We start from the raw sequence: 20,890 nt of genomic DNA on the forward strand, positions 1-20,890 counted from the left end.
GTTCTAAGGGAAGCAAAAGCCGAGTGTAGTCAAACGCGTACCCTGGATTTTAGGAAAGCTGATTTTCATAAACTCAGAACAATGATCAGTAAGGTCCCATGGCAAGCGATGCTAGCGCGAAAAGGAGTCCAAGATGGGTGGGAGCTTTTTAAAAAGGAAATTCTCAAGGCACAATCACAAGCAATTCCAACAAGAAGAAAAGGTGGAAGACAACAGAAGAAGCCAATGTGGCTTCACAAAAAGCTTAGGGATGACCTGAAAACAAAAAAGGACACATATAGGAAGTGGAAAGAAGGCCAAGTAACAAAGGAAGAGTACAGGCAGATAGCACAGAATTGCAGGGATGGCGTCAGGAAGGCTAAAGCGGAGAACGAGGTGAGGTTAGCGAGGGATGCTAAAAACAACAAAAAGGCTTTCTTCAGCTACGTGCATAGTAAAAGGCAGAGGAAAGAAATGGTTGTTCAGCTATTAAATAAGGATGGCAAAATGATAACAGATGACAAAGAAAAGGCAGAGGTGCTCAATTCCTACTTTGGCTCAGTCTTCTCCCAAAAGAGGGTCTATGACCCCCCCGGCAAAGGCGAAGTACAGGCTGAAGGGGCAGGATTGCAGTTTGAGATCGATAGGCATATGGTCAAGGAACACCTCATTACTTTGAATGAGTTCAAATCTCCAGGGCCAGATGAACTGCATCCTAGAGTCATAAAGGAACTGGCAGAAGAATAGGGATGGCGGAGAATTTCTCCCCGAAACTTCGGGGGGCCGAGCGCCAACGTGTTCGGCCCCCCGAACAAGTTTCGGGGAGAAATCCTCCGCCCCCCCCGGGACGGGACTTACCTTCGCCGCATGTCCCTCCCGGTGGCGGGTCCGGCCGGCGGTTCGGGGGGTGTTCGAGCGGTCTTTCGACCGGCTGCCACCACCGCCATTGCAATAAAAGAAAAAAAAAACGCCCCCTGATAGGCTACGTGATGATCCACGTAGCCTATCACGGCTAGATTTGCAAAGTCAGCCATGACAGGCTACGTCAATCGTCACGTAGCCTATCACGGGTGACTTAAAAAAAAAAAAAGCGTGTACGGATAATGGCGGCCCCCATAGGGAGCCGCCATTCCCATTCCTTATTTGGTTGCTGTAGTCTACGTAAAGATTTACGTAGACTACGGTGAAAATAAGGGCAACGCTATTTGCGTTGCCCTTATTTTCGCCATAGTCTACGTAAACATTTACGTAGACTACAGCGACTAAATAAGGAACACGAATGGCGGCTCCCTATGGGGGCCGCCATTAGCGTACGCGCTTTTTTTTTTTTTTAAAGTCACCCGTGATAGGCTACGTGACGATTGATGTAGCCTATCACGGCTGACTTTGCAGATCTAGCCATGATAGGCTACGTGAATCGTCACATAGCCTATCAGGGGGCTTTTTTTTTTTTTAACTTTCGCGTTCGCGGCCAGGCGAAGCGGGAAGCCTCCTCCCCGGCCTGAATTTCGGCCGGGGCGAGGCGGGAAGCCTCCCCCCCTGGCCTGAACTTCACGGGGGGAGCAGCGAAGCGCCTCCCCCCCACCGCGAACGTCCTTCGATGACAGGTAAGGGACTTTCGTTCACCCCTACAGAAGAACTCTCAGAACCGCTGTCTATTCTCTTTGAGAAATCATGGAGGACGGGGGAAGTGCCAGATGACTGGAGGAGGGCTAATGTTGTCCCTATCTTCAAAAAGGGTAAAAAGGAGGAACCTGGGAACTACAGACCAGTCAGTCTGACATCAATCCCTGGGAAAATTCTGGAGCAGATGATCAAGCAATCCATCTGGAAGCACCTTGAAAACAATGCCGTGATTTCTCGAAGCCAACATGGATTTGTCAAAAACAAGTCCTGCCAGACAAATCTGATCTCATTTTTTGATCAAGTCACCTCCCTTGTAGACCGTGGGAATGCTGTAGACATCATATACCTCGACTTCAGCAAAGCTTTCGACAAAGTGCCCCATGATATCCTGATGAGCAAACTAGCTCAAAGTGGGCTAGATGAAACAATGATCCGGTGGATCCACAGTTGGCTACAGAATCGGACTCAAAGCGTGCTTATCAATAAGACCTTCTCAAATTGGGGAGAAGTAACGAGTGGGGTACCGCAGGGCTCAGTCCTGGGCCCAGTGCTCTTCAACATTTTTATTAATGACTTGGAGGAGGAGGTGCAGGGAATGCTGATCAAATTTGCAGATGACACAAAATTGGGAGAGATAGCTAATACTTTGGAAGACAGAAACATAATTCAAAGTGATATGGATAGACTGGAGTGCTGGGCAGAAAACAACAGAATGACATTTAATAGGGACAAATGCCAAGTTCTGCACCTAGGAAAAAGAAACCAAATCCACAGTTACAAGATGGGGGATACGTGGCTCAACCACACTACAAGCGAGAAGGATCTTGGAATTGTTGTCGATCACAGGCTGAAGTTGAGCCAACAATGTGATGTGGCTGCAAAAAAGGCAAATGCTCTTTTGGGCTGCATTCATAGAAGCATCGCTTCCAAATCCCAGGAAGTACTAGTTCCCCTCTACTCAGCACTGGTTAGGCCTCATCTGGCCTCATCTAACCTCATAGGCCTCATCTGGAGTACTGTGTTCTGGGCACCACACTTTAAGAAGGATGCAGACAAACTAGAGAGGGTTCAGAGGAGGGCAACAAAGATGATCAGGGGACTGGAAACAAAGCCCTATGAAGAGAGACTGAAAGAACTGGGCATGTTTAGCCTTGAGAAGAGAAGACTGAGGGGAGATATGATAGCACTCTTCAAGTACTTGAAAGGTTGTCACAGAGAGGAAGGCCAGGATATCTTCTTGATCATCCCAGAGTGCAGGACACGGAATAATGGGCTCAAGTTACAGGAAGCCAGATTCCGGCTGAACATCAGGAAAAACGTCCTGACTGTAAGAGCAATACGACAATGGAACCAATTACCTGGGGAGGTGGTGGGCTCTCCCACACTGGAGGCCTTCAAGATGAGGCTGGACAGCCATTTGTCAGGGATGCTCTGACATGGATTCCTTCACTGAGCAGGGGGTTGGACTCGATGGCCTTGTAGGCCCCTTCCAACCCAACTATTCTATGATTCTATGATTCTATGATTCTCCTTCCTCCAGCAAAGGAGATCGTTACCTTGTCATGGTGCTGGAGCTTCAGCACCTCAATGATGCCATGAGCTAAACCGTGAAGAGACACCCAAGACGAGAAGGTCATGGCAGAGAGGTCAGACTAAATATGATCCCTAGGGAAGGTAATGGCAACCCACCCCAGTATTCTTGCCATGAAAACTTAATGGATCAGTACAACCAGAGATATGTCGGTATACCATCGGAAGATGGGACTCCCAGGTTGGAAGATGGTCAAAATGCTACTAGGGAGGAACAGAGGGTAAGTTCAACTAGACCCATATGTGATGACGCAGCTAGCTCAAAGCCGAAAGATTGGCTGGCGGCCAACGGTACTGGTGGTGAACGATGAATCTGATGTTCTAAAGATCAACACACCATAGGAACCGGAATGTAAGATCTATGAGCCAGGGCAAATTGGATGTGGTTACTGGAGAGATGTCAAGATTAAATATAGACATTTTGGGTGTCAGTGAACTGAAATGGACTGGAATGGGCCACTTCACATCAGATGACCACCAGATCTACTACTGTGGACAAGAAGACCACAGAAGAAATGGAGTAGCCTTCATAATTAATAATAAAGTGGCTAAAGCAGTGCTTGGATACAATCCAAAAAATTACAGAATGATCTCAATTCGAATTCAGGGTAAGCCATTTCACATCACAGTGATCCAAATATATGCCCCAACCACAGATGGTGAAGAAGCAGAAGTAGATCAGTTCTATGAGGATCTGCAGCACCTACTGGATAGTACGCCAAACAAAGATGTTATTTTCATTACAGGAGACTGGAATGCTAAGGTGGGTAGTCAAACGACACCTGGAATTACAGGCAAGCATGGTCTGGGAGAACAAAATGAAGCAGGACATAGGCTGACAATACGACATTTTGCCAAGACAACTCAGTGTGCATAACAAACACTCTCTTCCAACAACCTAAAAGATGACTTTATACATGGACTTCACAAGATGGTCGACACTGAAATCAGATTGACTATATCCTTTGTAGCCAACGGTGGCAGACATCTATACAGTCGGTAAAAACAAGACCTGGAGCTGACTGTAGTTCATATCACAAACTTCTTACTGTACAATTTAGAATCAGACTAAAGAGAATAGGGAAGACCCACAGAGCAGTTAGATTTGAGCTCACTAATATTCCTCATCAATATGCAGTGGAGGTGAAGAATAGATTTAAGGGACTAGATTTAGTAGATAGGGTCCCGGAAGAACTATGGACAGAAGATCGCAACATTGTTCAGGAGGCAGCAACAAAAACGTCCCAAAGAAAAAGAAAACCAAGAGGGCAAGATGGCTGTCTGCTGAGACATTGGAAGTAGCCCAAGAAAGAAGGGAAGCAAAAGGCAACAGTGATAGGGGGAGATATGCCCAATTAAATGCAAAATTCCAGAGGTTAGCCAGAAGAGATAAGGAATTATTTTTAAACAAGCAATGCACGGAAGTGGAAGAAGATAATAGAATAGGAAGGACAAGAGACCTCTTCCAGAAAATTAGAAACATTGGAGGTAAATTCCAGGCAAAAATGGGTATGATCAAAAACAAAGATGGCAAGGATCTAACAGAAGCAGACGAGAGCAAGAAACGGTGGCAAGAATATATGGAAGATCTGTATAGGAAGGATAATAATATCGGGGATAGATGTGATGGTGTGGTCAGTGAGTTAGAGCCAGACATCCTGAAGAGTGAGGTTGAATGGGCCTTAAGAAGCACTGCTAATAACAAGGCAGCAGGAGATGATGGCATCCCAGCTGAACTGTTTAAAATCTTGCAAGATGATGCTGTCAAGGTGATGCATGCCATATGCCAGCAAATTTGGAAAACACAAGAATGGCCAACAGATTGGAAAAAATCAATTTATATCCCCATACCAAAAAAGGGAAACACTAAAGGATGTTCAAACTATCGAACAATGGCACTTATTTCACATGCCAGTCAGGTAATGCTCAAGATCTTGCAGGTAGATTCCAGCAATTCATGGAATGAGAATTGCCAGATGTACAAGCTGGGTTTAGAAAAGTCAGAGGAACTACAGACGAAATTGCCAATATCCGCTGGATAATGGAGAATGCCAGGGGGTTTCAGAAAAACATCTATTTGTGTTTTATTGACTGTTCTAAAGCCTTTGACTGTGTGGATCATAACAAATTGTGGCAAGTTCTTGGTGATATGTGGATACCAACTCATCTTGTCTGCCTCCTGAGGAATCTGTATAACGCCCAAGTAGCAACGGTAAGAACAGACCACGGAACAACGGACTGCTTTAAGATTGGGAAAGGAGTATGGTAGGGTTGTATACTCTTACCCTACCTATTCAACCTGTACGCAGAACACATCATGCGATGTGCTGGGCTTGACGAAGCCAAGGCTGGAGTTAAAATCGCTGGAAGAAACATTAACAATCTCAGATATGCAGATGATACCACTTTGATGGCTGAAAGTAGGGATGGACGAAAGTCCCTTACCTGGTCTCGCAGCTTTTTTCGGGGGGGGGGAGGTGCTCCGTTTCTCCCCCCAAAATTCTTGGCGGGTGGGGAGGTGCCCCATCCCTCCCTGCTGAAATTCTGGCCGGGGGGGAGGTGCCCCATCCCTCCCCGCCGAAATTCTGGCCGGGGGGGAGCGCCCCGCCTCTCCGGCTGCGAAAGAAAAAAGTAAAGTAAAAGAAAAACAAAAACGTGATAGGCTATGTTTTTTTTTTTTTTTACTTTGAAATGGCGGAGGCGGCAGCCGGTTGGAAGACCAGCCACCGCTGCTGCTGAACCGCCGCCGGGACCCACTGCCGCGAGGGACATTCACACGAGGTAAGTCCCATTCCGGGGGGGGGGAGCGGGGGGTGTCGGAGAATTTCCCCACCAATTTCGGGGGGCCGAATGCAATGGCATTCGGCCTCCCGGAGATTCGTGGAGAAATTCTCCGACATTGCTAGCTGAAAGCGAGGAGGAGCTGAGGAACCTTATGACGAAGGTGAAAGAAGGAAGTGCAAAAGCTGGGTTGCAGTTAAACCTCAAAAAACCCAAGATTATGGCAACGAGCTTGATTGATCAGTAGCAAATAGAGGGAGAAAACGTGGAGGCAGTGACAGACTTTGTCTTTCTAGGCGCAAAGATTACTGTAGACGCTAACTGCAGCCAGGAAATCAGAAGACGTTTACTTCTTGGGAGGAGAGTAGGGATGGGGGAGAATTTCTCCCCGAAACTTCGGGGGGCCGAGTGCCAACGTATTCGGCCCCCCGAAGTAGTTTTGGGGAGAAATTCTCCGCCCCCCTGCCCCCGCACCCCCCCCCGGGATGGGACTTACCTTTCCCGAATGTCCCTCTCGGTGGCAGGTCCCGGCGGCGGTTCGGCAGGTCTTCGTCAGGGGCAGGGGCAGCAGCCGGTCTTTTGACTGGCTGCCGCCGCCGCCATTCCAAGAAAAATTAAAAAAACACAACGCCCCCGTAATAGGCTACGTGACGATTAATGTAGCCTATCACGGCTAAATTTGCAAAGTCAACCATGATAGGCTACGTAAATCGTCACGTAGCCTATCACGGGTGACTTTGAAAAAAAAAAAGCGCGTACGGCTAATGGCGGCCCCCATAGGGAGCCGCCATTCCCCTTCCTTATTTGGTCGCTGTAGTCTACGTAAAGATTATGTAGACTACGGCGAAAATAAGGCCAACGCTATTTGCGTTGCACTTATTTTCACTGTAGTCTACGTAAAGATTTACGTAGACTACAGCGACCAAATAAGGAACGGGAATGGCGGCTCCCTATGGGGGCCGCCATTTGCGTACACGCTTTTTTTTTTTGAGTCACCCGTGATAGGCTACGTGACAATTTACGTAGCCTATCACAGCTGACTTTGCAAATCTAGCCGTGATAGGCTACGTAAATCGTCACGTAGCCTATCACGGGGGCGTGGTTTTTTTTAAACTTTTTATTTCGCGGCCGGGCGAGGTGAGGCGCCTCCTCCCCGGCCTGAATTTCAGCCAGGCGAGGCGGGAAGCCTCCCCCCCGGCCTGAATTTCGGCCGGGCGAGGAGGGAAGCCTCCCCCCCCAGCCTGAACTTCGGGCGGAGCAGCGAAGCACCTCCCCCCCACCGCGAAGCAAGCTGCGAGACCAGGTAAGTGACTTTCGTGCACCCCTAGAGGAGAGCAATGACAAATCTTGAGAAAATAATGAAGAGCAGAGACATCACATTGACAAAAAATGTCTGCATAGTTAAAGTAATGGTATTTCCCGTAGTAACCTATGGCTGCGAGAGCTGGACCATAAGGAAGGTTGAGCGAAGGAAGATAGATGCTTTTGAACTGTGGTGTTGGAGAAAAATTCTGAGAGTGCCTTGGACTGCAAGAAGATCAAACCAGTCCATACTCCAGGAAATAAAGCCAGACTGCTCACTTGAGGGAATGATATTCAAGGCAAAACTGAAGTACTTTGGTCACATAATGAGAAGACAGAAGGATACCCTGGAGAAGATGCTGGTGCTAGGGAAGTGGAAGGCAAAAGGAAGAGGGGCTGACCAAGGGCAAGATGGATGGATGATATTCTGGAGGTGACGGACTTGACCTTGGGGGAGCTGGGGCTGGCTACAGCCAACAGAAAGCTCTGGCATGGGCTGGTCCATGAAGTCATGAAGAGTCGGAAGCAACTGAACAAATAAACAACAACAAATTTCTCCTTCTTGCTGGAAAAATCTCATGGTACATTCAAGGGCCTTCAATCCAAAAAAAGAAAAAGGCTATTCAATGCTTCTGCATGGATGTGGAAATATATAAAGCCTTCTTCCTGAAATAGCTCTTGGTTGTTCGTACTGTCTACCATTCACACAATGCAATCCATTCTGTTATAATCTATGGGCTCCATCCACCGAGCACTGCTCCTGAACAAATCCCATTAATGTACATGGAGTTTGCACCGGAACGACACTTGGTTGATTGCCTCCTATATTGACAAAATGCTGAGTGAAGTGAAGCAAAAATAGCACATCATTCTGAAAGAGAGTCATCTCCATTGGTCACCAGGGAAATTTCATATATCAAAGATTTGCTTGCAGCGGTTCTTGCCAGAGAGGGAGGATTTTGACAACAGTGCTTGCCGGAAACCAAATGAGAATGAAATAAACTTGTCATTTTTCAGGCACTGCAGTGCCTAGGCATTTGCAGGATCAGGCTTGCACATAGATAGTAGCTGGGATGGATGAATATGTCAAATTTAATTCCACTCCATTTCTCTTTTTTTTCTCTCATTAAGTTCGTTCTGTTCCATTTCCACATCAGTTTGATTTTTTTTTTTTTCTGGAAAGTCCACATGAAAATTTGTATTTGTTTTCATGTGCATTTCTCCTAATGTCTGCACTTTTGTACACACTTTTCCTAATGTACCTGTTTTTTGCGAGTGATTTCTCCTAACATAATGCATTTAGTGCATGCTTCCCCACGTTTCCCTGTTATACGCATTTTTTGTATTCATTTTTTAAAAATTTGCAAACTGCATCACAAAATTCAGGAAAGTGTAGACACTACCATATAATGGTGTTCTGGTTCACGTTGTATGTTTCAGGAGGTGCAAGTGCGATATGTTCACATTAAAAAGTTATCTTAACCAATTTATCACCCATCCCTAGATAAGAGATTCCAGAGAATATGGCAGAGGAAGCAAGATGCTGCAAACTATGCAGGGCAGGCAAAAGATCCAAAGGCAAGATAGCAGTTCATAAAGGAAGAGAGCGAAGCAAAGTAGATCAAGGCAAGGGAAGACGAAGAGTCGATCCACAGACTGATACAGAAGGCAGGCAAGGAGCTAGTCCAGCAACACAAATTGGATAGACTGAGTGACTGAAGCATGCTTATATAACAAGAAGTGATTTGTGGTTGGTTCTTAACAGTTACATGACTTCTTAGATCAAGAGGGTTTCCTCTTGAGGTGTCAGACTGTGCACAGGTCTCTCCTCTAATCAGCTGTCCTAGCAATGCACTGAATCGTAAACTGGTACCAGGTCTCCAAGATTTCCAGTTAGAGTCCTGTCTTTTGTGATCTGGAACTTCAATAGCTGTTTTAGATCTTCAGACTTGCATCTGAGTGGGAGAGATAATGGAATTACTCCGTCAGCTTACTTAGGTGCTGCTGCTGGGAGGCATTCACATTTTTAAAGTCATATTTATAAAGTGTCACTGTTGGTTATCCAAGGCTCAGCACCGCCACTGGCTGAATGTCCCTAGGCATGCTGTTCACTCAGAATTAAGTCCCATTAAGCTAAATTATTGAAAGCATATGTAGCATTGCAACCTTAGAGACTGATGGTGGCATAAGATAAAAATGCTCGCCTGACTCTGATTATTTTATCATGCTTTGGTATGGTGTTAGGGCTGCCTTTGCAACAAAGTCTAAGTGAGGCAGAATGGCAGTGAAAAAGTCACCAGGTGACCAAAAGCAACAACAACATCCTCAGTCCACAATCTACAAATCAGTGTTGCAATTTGGCTTGTACTGATGTCAATAAAATAACTCTGAGCCAGTCTATGCACAATCGTAGAATGGATGAGAATTTTGTTGCAATTCAATTTTCAGAAGAACTTACCAGAATTCACAAATATCTTCATATTCGGAATGGAAACAACTTTTTTTTTTTTTCAAATGAGTATAGGAGAAACTAAAACTGACAGATTCGTCTATCTAGGATCAGGACTTCCATTTTTGGGCACGGTGATTAAGTAGGTGGCTGCTGGTCAGCTTCAAGCACTTCTGGATGTTACTGATGATCTGAACCCATTGCACCTGGGTTTTAGGTCTAGTTTCAGGGTGGAAAGTGCCATGATCACCCTGTGGGATGGCCTTTGCCAGGAGAAAGAGGGCATGTGTCCCTGTTGGTTCTCCTAGACCTCTCGGTGGCTTGTGATGCCATCAGCCATGGTATCCTTCTGGGAAGGCTGTCTGAATTGGGAGTTGGAAGCACGGGGGTGGGGCGTGTGTCTGAAAGGTCTAGTAAATGAGGTCTGTAATGCTTCGCTGGTTTTAAAGCTGAACACCATAACCCTAATTTGCTTCATCCAATGTGACATAAATTCTTACCAGAGTACTGTATTGCCTTGAGACTATAAGCAGAGCTAATAAAAGCCTTTAGTTGTTATAAATCCTTCTCTTCTAGGAATGTTTTCTCTAATGCAGCATGCAAAGATCCTTTGCCAATGCCCTGCTTTTCCTTCTAACTTTTCCCTTTGTTCCCTAGTAGGATAGCTTTCTTGTGGAAGTTAAAAGCATTTTGGCTTTTCTTAGAAAGGATTGAATTCCACACACACACACACACCCTCCCGAAGTGGAGTAACTACTACGCATCTGATGAACATGCCATCTATTAAAAAAATAAATAAACAGAAAGCAACATGGCAGATTATTTCTTTGGATACTGACCTACTACACTTGATCTTAGCCAGCTCCATGGATGAGGGGGCCCTTGGCAGAATTCCATGTAGTGGGATCTTTCCCACACTGGTGGGCCCTTCACTGCACACCTGGTGGACGTGGTAGCAATGAGCAGCTAGAAAGATATCATTTATAATTGATGGCTATGTTCCAAAGTCCCAAACTCTGGGACATTGTGGGGCATTTTCAATGGCAGCTTCTTGTGCTCTGTCTAGGGATGTTAGAGAATTCTGCCACGGATCCCAGGGAGGCCAAATTCCAATGAATTCGGCCCCCCAGAATCCATGGCGGAACCTGCCCCACCACCCCGCAAAAGCCCCGTGAAACGGAGCCTACCTGGCTGCAGCTCCGGCGGCAGTGGCGGCTCCAGCGGTGGATGAAGCGGTGGCGGCAGTGACGGCGGTGGCTCCAGCCACTGGCCAGCTGCTGCAGCCACAAATGGCGGCCATCATAGGGGCCGCCATTTGCGTTCCTACGCCAGCCTGTGATAGGCTACGTATATATTTATGTATCCTATCACAGCTAAAGCAGGGATGCAAATGGCATCCCCTACACCATTTGCATTCCTGCTTTAGCCATGATAAGCTACGTAAATATTTATGTAGCCTATCACGGCTAAAGCGGGAATCCAAATGGCGTAGGGGACACCATTTGCATCCCTGCTTTAGCTGTGATAGGCTACGTAAATATATACGTAGCCTATCAAGGGCTGGTGTAGGGACGCAAATGGCATCCCCTACGCAGGACGCCATTTGCGTCTGCAGCAGCCCGGCAGCAGTTGGAGGCTCAGCTGTGGGTTGGCCCAGCCAACGGCTCTGTGGACTGGTCGTGGAATCAGAGCCAGCCAGGCAAGATTCCGGGGGGGGGGGAGGAACGGATCGCCTCCCCCCACCTACGGACCCCAGTGGAGACAGGTAAGCGGGGTTTCGTACACCCCTAGCTCTGTCACCCAGCACAAGGACTGGAGGTGTGAGGCGATACTTCAGCACCAGTGGGCCCTGTTAGGGCACTAGGGCTCCAGCAGCATCTGAAGAGTGGGCTTATGCTAGGGTACATTGGCCTACTCGATTGAGGGAATTGTTTCATCCCAGAATCTGTCTACCCAAATGTCATGCCTTCCCTTGGCAGGAGATCATTGAAGTCCCCTTCTTCCATCTTTAGTCCCCAAAAGGAATCTTTAATAGGTAAGTTAGGTAGGTAGGCTTTATTAGAGCCCTGTTTACAGAACTGGGGCACTTTGAGGCTGTGCCTGGACCCCAACTTTCATGCTAACAATTCTCTTCAGTCTCTTGGCCATCTTGGCGGAGACCAATTATTCCCGGCTTTAAGGAAAAACACTTTTGGAAGTCAACTGAGTTCCTTCTGTGTTTATTATTCCTGCTCATGTTTCTCTAGGCCAGCCTTCCCCAACTTGATGCCCTCTAGATATTTTGGACCTCAACTCTCACCAGTCCTAGCCAGCCAGTGATCAGGAATGCTGGGAGTTGTAGTCCAAAATGTCTGGACGGCATCAGGTTGGGGAAGTCTGCTCTAGAGATATGGTGAGAGTGTCACTGTCTGAGGGATTGCCTCACCTCAGATGCCATCTCTGTCATAGACAGGAAGGACCAAGAGCCAGGGGAAGCCGAACCAGCAGTGCCACTAAAGGACAAAGTCAACTGTCCTTTAGGTTTAGCTCACACTGCAGTCACATCACTGCACCTGGGCAACTCTTCTGCACCAGCTCACCTTTGAACCTTAAACTCAAACCCAAGTACCTGTTTTCTAATATCCTGATAATTTCAATGCAATGCATCAGATGGAGGGATGGGGGTGGGCGGGGGTTAAGGTGAAATGTCCTAGTGTATGAGGAATACAGCAGAACTCTGGCAAAACTGCACCACACTGGGTTATATATGCCCTGAAGGGTATTATATTCAAGATTATATTCATCATTGCAAAAGAAAGAACATGAAAGAAGAACTAGGGACAGAATGGGAAGGACATTTGGTCTGAAGCATGAGGCTGGCACCTACAATGCCATATTCCCATTCATAGATGTTGGTCAAGTATTATTTGCATATTAAACATATCAGGAAACGACTGTGAATATTTTGGCTAGTAACAAGCTAGCTGAAAAACAAACAAACCTAGAAGCTTGTAGCCTAAGAATTGGATGGAGAGGTGAAATCGATAGGTGAAATTCAGCATAACATTCTGCCTCTTGTTGATTTCTTGACTCGGTCTGTCCATGGAGGATTGGCAAGTCCCAATTTAGCAGTTTTGGTAGAAGCCACCGCTGTCTGAATTCTTTATTTTATGCAACTCTTAGGGCATAATCCTATGCATGTTTAGACAGCCTACAACTCCCAGCATTCCCCAGGCAGCATGTCTAGTCTACAGTTTCCAAGACTCTTCCCCAGGCCTCTGTCTCTTCCGCCGGAGTTGCCCTTCCATCAGGTTCATGAATTTCACTCCACTGCTTACTTTAGTCAGCCACACTGCCTGAAGACATTTGATCCCTTAGGTTCCCAGCCTTCTGGACCCTCCTCCCAGTCATGTTTTCTACCCCTGTAGCCCACCCCACACAGCTCATCTTTCCAAAGGGCTCGTGTGTGTTCTTTATCTCTGCCAGATGGACAACTATCCCTTCTCGCAGAAGCCAGGCTATGAATGTTTTGTTGCTGCCAACTTTATTCCCTGAGTAGCTGGAATGTTCATGGGCATTCCCTAACATCACACCAGTTCAACCAATTGGTATTAGAGTTGTCAGTGCCACGAACACAAGACAGTAAATATTAAGGAAGGGGTTAGAATTGACAATTGAGGAATCATCGTGCCCCATTTCTGCCAAACTTCACTTCAGAGATTTAGTTCCTACTCATATCCTTGTTGGCCATCCTAGACTTAGACCTGCCTTTCCCTCCAGATGTTTTGGATTTCAACTTCCATCTAGGAATGTGTGAATCAGCAAAACTCAGGCTCACCCAAGTTCAAAGAATCATAGAATCATAGAATCATAGAATCATAGAATCATAGAATCATAGAATCATAGAATCATAGAATCATAGAATCATAGAATCATAGAATAGTAGGGTTGGAAGGGGCCTACAAGGCCATTGAGTCCAACCCCCTGCTCAGTGTAGGAATCCAAGTCAGAGCATCCCTGACAAATGGCTGTCCAGCCTCGTCTTGAAGGCCTCCAATGTGGGAGAGCCCACCACCTCCCCAGGTAATTGGTTCTATTGTCGTATTGCTCTTACAGTCAGGACGTTTTTCCTAATGTTCAGCCGGAATCTGGCTTCCTGTAACTTGAGCCCATTATTCCATGTCCTGCACTCTGGGATGATCAAAAAGAGATCCTGGCCTTCTTCTCTGTGACAACCTTTCAAGTACTTGAAGAGCGCTATCCTATCTCCCCTCACTCTTCTCAAGGCTAAACATGTCCAGTTCTTTCAGTCTCTCTTCATAGGGCTTTGTTTCCAGTCCCCTGATCATCTTTGTTGCCCTCCTCTAAACCCAATCCAGTTTGTCTGCATCCTTCTTAAAGTGTGGTGCCCAGAACTGGACACAGTACTCCAGATGAGGCCTAACCAGAGCTGAGTAGAGGGGAACTAGTACTTCCCAGGATTTGGAAGCTATGCTTCTATTAATGCAGCCCAAAAGAGCATTTGCCTTTTTTGCAGCCACATCACGTTTTTCCCCAAATTCCATCTTGAAACTCATTCTTTTTCTTGTTTCATGAAAACTGTGTATTTTCATGCATATTTTTCCAAATGTACTCATCAATTGTATGCATCTAAGAAATGTGTTATTCTTCCCCCATTGATTAAAGCTCGTTTGTGTGCATTGTTTGAATATATGCATGCTGTCAAATGCACTTATTTTTTGTCTGTGAATCACACTGCAAGCTTGGAAATATACCGACTTTGTCTGCAGTTTGCATCTGAGTCCATGTTCAGTCTGGAAGGTGTGAACTTAGTAAAAATCCTGATAAAAAATGAACTGAAACAAATTTCTCATACATCCCTAGTCCCATCAGCCTCAACAAGCATAGACAGTGCCCCAAAATTCTGAGCATTGTAGTCCAAAACATCAGGAGGGCACCAGGTTGGGGAAAGTTGACTTAGGCAGTAGAAATTCACGTATTTGGCAATTTTCTTTTGCCACCACCATGATCAACTGAGGTTTCCCACCTCTCTACCTTATCAACATCTGTCTAAACCATACTTTTGTAATCAGGCTGATGGTGAGCCAGACGTACCAGGGAGCTATGTTTTCCTATCAGTCTGTTTGTCCCCACATCTCTTCACTCTAAGTATCCAATGCTGCAATATTGTTTGGATGGGTTTATTTATTTGTTAAATTTATATTATAACATCCCATGTGTAGCACTCAAGATGTGTAACAATAAAATGCATAACTGCTCATTAAAAATAGACAGGAATATAATAATTAGGGATGGGCAATTCAGCAAAACCTGACCTCATCAATGATCTCTAATTTCCACCTCAAAGCTCGTTCCAACTCATATCCATATTGGATTGTTAGCTTTAGTGTGTGCGCGTGTGTGTGTGCGTGTGTGTGTGTTTGCGCATGCGTACGTGCGTACGTGCGTGTGCAGGGGTGGGGGTGCTGCACAGAAATTCATGCATTTTTTCATGTAGATTTTTCAAAATGTACTAATTGTCCACAGTTTTGAAATATACACATTTTCTCCCATTGACCCAAGTGTTCTGTGCACGTTTTTCAAATGTACACATTTTTTTCATGCACATTTTTCAAATGTATGGATTTATTGCACACATTTGGTGTTTGATGTGCAGATCACATTGCAAGCTCAGAAGTGTATGGACTTCAGACTGCAGAGTATGTTTGAGTCCATGCTCAGTTAGGGAGGTGCAAACTGAACATATTCTGGTCAAAAACCAACTGAAACAAATTTTGTACCCATCCTAAGCAGCAATAAAACAAGAGCTGATAAAAGAGTCAATCAACAGTAGGCAATTAAAATTACACGAAAATGTAGAATGCTGGAAAATGAAGACAAACCAGATGAATTGGCCAAAATCCTCTCTAAATATACTTAAAGGTTTTTACTTGCTGGTGGTAGGTCAGCAGAGAGGGGGGCTAACATCCTCTTTTATCCGGGAGTTCCAGAACCTGGCTATAGCCACTGAGAATGCCCTCTCTCAAATTCCAGCCAAACACACATCAGAGAGAAAGGTCTCCCTGGAAAATCTTAAAACCCCTGGCAGGTTCACAGGGGAGAAGGCTGACCTTCAGGTCCCAAGTTAGTTAGGACTTCATGGTCATAATGAGGACTGTGAATTGTGTTGGGAAATGGGGTTGACACTTGTTTCCAATATTCTAACGCAGAAGACACACAATTCATTCTTCAGAAAGAGTCATCATTGCCTATGATATGTACACTCCCACTACTGACTCTGTTCACAGGTTTTGCTAGGGATGTACGAATCCCACTCACCAATCCGTTCTGGCATCGGCAGTGGGGGGGAGGCACTCCATCCCTCCCCCTGGAATCCTCCCCAGCCGGGTCCGCTCCGCGGCGACTCCGCGGAGCCACCAGCTGGGGCCGGCCGCACCTGGAATTCTGGCTGCGGCCGGGCTGCTGCGGCTGCAAATGGCGGCTCCTACGCCGGCCGCCATTTGTGTGGCTGTCAAGCCGTGATAGGCTATATAAATATTTACATAGCCTATCATGGCAAAAGGCAGCCACACAAATGGCGGCCGCCGCATATGCCACCGCCACTGGAACCGACACATCCACCACCAGGTAAGCTCCGTCCCGGAGGGATTCCGCAGGGTGGCGGGACGGGAGGCCGTTCCACCACGGATTCTGTGGTGGAATTCTGTGACATCCCTAGGATTTGCATGTCTGCATAGTAAGGTAGCACAAAAATTCCCAAATTGCTTGACCAAAGTGAGGATGATTGTGGAACCACCTTCCCTCTGCCACATGCTATGTGTGTGCATGGAATTAATTTCAGGGATGAGGTGGAAACACACACTGACACACACTTCTTAGGCTGCCATTTGGCTTGTGCCTACCAACCCTACCCATCAAATGCCCCTTGGAATGCTTCTATGTCATAACTAGGGATGGGGGAGAATTTCTCCCCGAAACTTCGGGGGGCCAAGTGCCAACATATTCGGTCCCCCGAAGTAGTTTCGGGGAGAAATTCTCCGCCCCCCGCCCCCTGCCCCCCCCGGCATGGGACTTACCTTTCCCGAATGTCCCTCCCGGCGGCGGGTCCCGGCGGCGGTTCGGCAGGTCTTCGTCAGGGGCGGGGGCGGCAGCCGGTCTTTCGACCGGCTGCTGCCGCCGCCATTCCAAGAAAAGTAAAAAAATAAACAACGCCCCCATGATAGGCTACGTGACGATTAACGTAGCCTATCACGGCTAGATTTGCAAAGTCAGCCATGATAGGCTACGTAAATCATCACGTAGCCTATCATGGGTGACTTAAAAAAAAAAAAAAAAGCGCGTACGCAAATGGCAGCCCCCATAGGGAGCTGCCATTCGCGTTCCTTATTTGGTCGCTGTAGTCTACATAAAGATTACGTAGACTACAGCGACCAAATAAGGAACGCGAATGGCGGCTCCCTATGGGGGCCGCCATTTAAGTACGTGCTTTTTTTTTTTTTAAAGTCACCCGTGATAGGCTACGTGACGATTAACGTAGCCTATCATGGCTGACTTTGCAGATCTAGCCGTGATAGGCTATGTAAATCGTCACGTAGCCTATCACGGGGGCCTTTTTTTTTAACTTTTTATTTCACGGCCGGGCGAGGCAAGGCGCCTCCTCCCCGGCCTGAATTTCGGCCGGGCAAGGCGGGAAGCCTCCCCCCCACCGCGAAGCAAGCTGCGAGACCAGGTAAGTGACTTTCGTGCACCCCTAGTCATAACGTACAGTGATTCTGGAGAAAACAAAATGGCAGCTACCATCCAAATGGAGGATGTGGGAGTGCTAGTGTGTCACCTTCCTGCCCAAAGAATTAGCTCCCAGGACCCCAAAATTGCTGAAAAGGCCCTTCACTTTCGTCGTCTACAAAGAAGGCCACAAAATTCTGATGTTAGTTTAACTGTTTCAGATTTTTTAACAAAATCTTTCTTCTTTAAACTTCTTGGTTTTAAAACTTTTATTAGAGAACTGCCCACAGCACTTTTTGTTGAGGGGCAGTATATAAATGTTGCAGCTAAGGGAAGAAGGGCTCTTACACCCCCACATTTTTTTAAATATTATTTCTATGCCGCCTAATAGCTGAAGCTCTCTGGGTGGTTCACAAAAATTAAAACCACAGAGTGCAACATAAAACAATATAATATATGAGAACTTAAAACCACAATATAACAATACAACCAGAATAAAACCTAGCAGCAATTAGAGATTCAAAATACAGATTTAAAACACCAGAGCTAAAAGATTAAGAAACTAAAATGGTAAAATACTGCGAGAATAAAAAGGTCTTCACCTGGCGCCAGGAGGAGAACAATATAGGTGCCAGGCAAACCTGTTTAGGGAGCTCATTCCACAGCCATGGGTCCACAGCAGAAAAGGCCCTCCTCCTGGTAGCCACCCATCTCACTTCCTTTGGCAGGGGCTCCTGGAGAAGGACCCCTGAGGATAATCTTAGGGTTTGGGCAGGCACATATGGGAGGAGGCAATCCTTCACATAATGTTGGAGCCAATATGGTGTTGTAGTGGTGAGATTGTTGGCCTGGAAGATGGGCGATCTGGGTTTTAGTCCCCACTCGGCCATGGAAGCTCACTGGGTGACTTTGGGCCAGTCACACACTCTCAGCCCAACCCACCTCACACGGTTGTTGTTGTGAGGATAAAATGGAGAGGAGGAGGATAATGTAAGCTGCCTTGGGTTCCTTGCAAGCGGAAAAAAGGTGGGATATAAATGCAATAAATAAACAAATAAATAAATAAATAACCTTGCCCCAAGCCATTTAGGGCTTTGAATGTTAATAGCAGCACTTTGAATTGGGCCTGGAAATTGAATTGGATACCAATTCTTGTACGCCCTGCCAATTCTGTTTTGCAAGTAGCCCCCACCACTTGCGCAAAGGCAATTTAGTGCTCCAGGGCAACCTGAAGCACATGGAAATACTTGTTTCTGGAAGGAGGCAGGTCAGTGGAGTTTCCAGAAACAAGTGCGTCCACTTGTTTCAGGGCTTCTCCTAAGAAATGCTAAATCTCACTTGTGTGAGCAGTGGGTCCCGCTTGCACAACAGAATTGGTCAGATCCACTGCTTGTGGAAAGGAATCAGCAGGGCATAAAGGTATCAGAAGAGGTCTAAGTACCCCATTGGATTCTGTCCTAAGTGAGTGAGCGAGTAGATAAATAAATTGTGGGTGCCATTTCAGTCCAATGATCTTAGCCTGTAATACTTCCAAAATATGCTTCACCAGAGATGACAGTGGGCAAAAAAAGAAAAGAAGATGAAAAAAAGTGCATACACGGTGCCCCTATCATGCCACCTTTAACTCTTTTAAAATTCATTGTCTCCAGCCTAGTACCCTTTTGCTGTGCTATTACTTACCAAACCTTCACTGGGCATGATGCTGGTAAGGTGAACGACTTCAAGGTGAGCTGACTGAGACACCAGAGAGTCAGATGAGAGTGAGATGATGTGATCACAGATGCCAGAGAGTGTTTTACACTGGGGGAGGAGAGAAGGGGGGGAGAGGGGGGGAGAGAGAGAGAAAGAGAAATCACCACAAGCATTTTAATGGCAGCACTGAATGACTAATATAAAAACATCATTCACTGGTAGCAATTCAGTAACACAGCACATAGTTAAACTATGGAATTCGCTACCACAAGATGTAGTGATGCGATGGCCACCAACTTGGATGGCTTTTTAAAAGGGGGGTTAGACAAATTCCTGATAGGGAAGGCTATAAATGGTTACCAGTCCTGATGGCCATGTGCTACCTCCAGGACCAGAGGCAGTGAGCCTATGTACACCAGTTGCTGGGGAACATGGGCAGGAGGGTGCTGTTGCACTGATGCCCTGCTTGTGGGTTCCTGGTTGACAGCTGGCTGGCCACTGTGTGAACAGAATGTGGGACTAGACAGACCCTTGGTCTGATCCAGCGTGGCTCTTCTGATGTTCTTATGTTCTTAACATGTATTTTTCAAAGGTCTGCATACCCGACATAATAAATAATGAGAGACAAGTCCTATTCACTTGATATAACTGTGGTGGCTCAATGCACATGTGTGTGTGTGCAGTGAATGTAGACATATTCAGTGTAAGGTCTGCATAAAGCCTCCAGCCCAAAGGACAAATACAGTCCATGGTCATCCTGCATCTGACCCACAAAGCCTCGTTGGTTTCCTCCAAGGTGTGGGGCTTTCTTCAAGTCTCTTTCTCCATACTGGAAGAGGCATGAAGTTGCATGTCTCTCCCATAGGGTGCATGAGAGTTTCATTTTTTTCACACAAAACATGCGAGCATGTGTCAGGGTGGAAACTGAGCCCATAGAGCCCCAGAGCAGTTCTGATTCTGAGGAGGAACAGCAATCCATGGGAGAGGAGCTCGCTCATCTCTCACAAGCACAGCAGCTGGCAGAGATTCCTCCTGTCAGCATTCCTGGGATAGATAGTGACCCTGGCAGTGAGAGAGCGCTGGAGGGGGGCTTGCTGAACGCTCGGCGCAGACGCAGGGAGCGACGAAAGATGGAGGGCACAGAAAGGAGGCATACCATTCGTTTGGCACTCAAACAATGGAAAGAGTTGGAAAGAGGGAGGATCTCTCCATAGCCCATAAGTTCAGAGTCTTCCCGCAGTTCCCCTTCAAATGGGGACCAACTGCCTTACCTGGAGCTTAGGCTACTCTGCTATCTTTCCCCAGTGCTGTTCCTTGCTTAGTCGCTAGTGATTAGTATCTGAAAGAGTCATAAAGGAACAAAGCCTCAGAAAGAACCCTCGTTGTCTGTGTCCTGAGTTGGCTATTGGAGGGGCCTGCAAGAGGAAGCTAGGGTGCTCCTGACAGCCTGGTCTAAAGGCAATGGGTGTTCCAATCCTGCTAGGAGGTACACATGTGCAGAAACTGTCGAGTAAGGGGTGAAGAAGATGAGTGAGCAGCCTGAATGTAGCCAGCAAAGGGGTGGCAGGGAGAGAACATTGTCTTTGCAGCTAGCTGACAAAAAAACAAAAAGCAGCCTTGGTGGAGCAGAATTTTCTCTGCTTTTGAAGAACTGATACTGCTTTAAAGACCGGATCTGCTCTCTGTTGCTCAGTGTGTAAGGGCCATCTCTCTTTCTCCTTTTACCAGCGGCAGGGTGGCTGGCTG

General features: G+C 46.6%; 1 protein-coding gene across 1 annotated transcript in view; it reads right to left on the reverse strand.

The window, feature by feature from the left end:
- LOC146338551 (connector enhancer of kinase suppressor of ras 2-like) overlaps window positions 1–20,890 on the reverse strand; it is a 230,969-nt gene that overhangs the window by 121,616 nt on the left and 88,463 nt on the right. Inside the window, exon 6 of the mRNA XM_084813277.1 lies at window positions 19,133–19,252. Coding sequence (XP_084669403.1) covers window positions 19,133–19,252 — 120 coding nt within the window. The remainder of the gene's footprint in view (window positions 1–19,132; window positions 19,253–20,890) is intronic.

The sequence above is a fragment of the Heloderma suspectum genome, chromosome 9 (assembly GCF_057233095.1).
Source record: "Heloderma suspectum isolate Gila_16-S chromosome 9, 16-S_ref, whole genome shotgun sequence".
In the NCBI taxonomy this organism is placed as follows: domain Eukaryota; kingdom Metazoa; phylum Chordata; class Lepidosauria; order Squamata; family Helodermatidae; genus Heloderma; species Heloderma suspectum.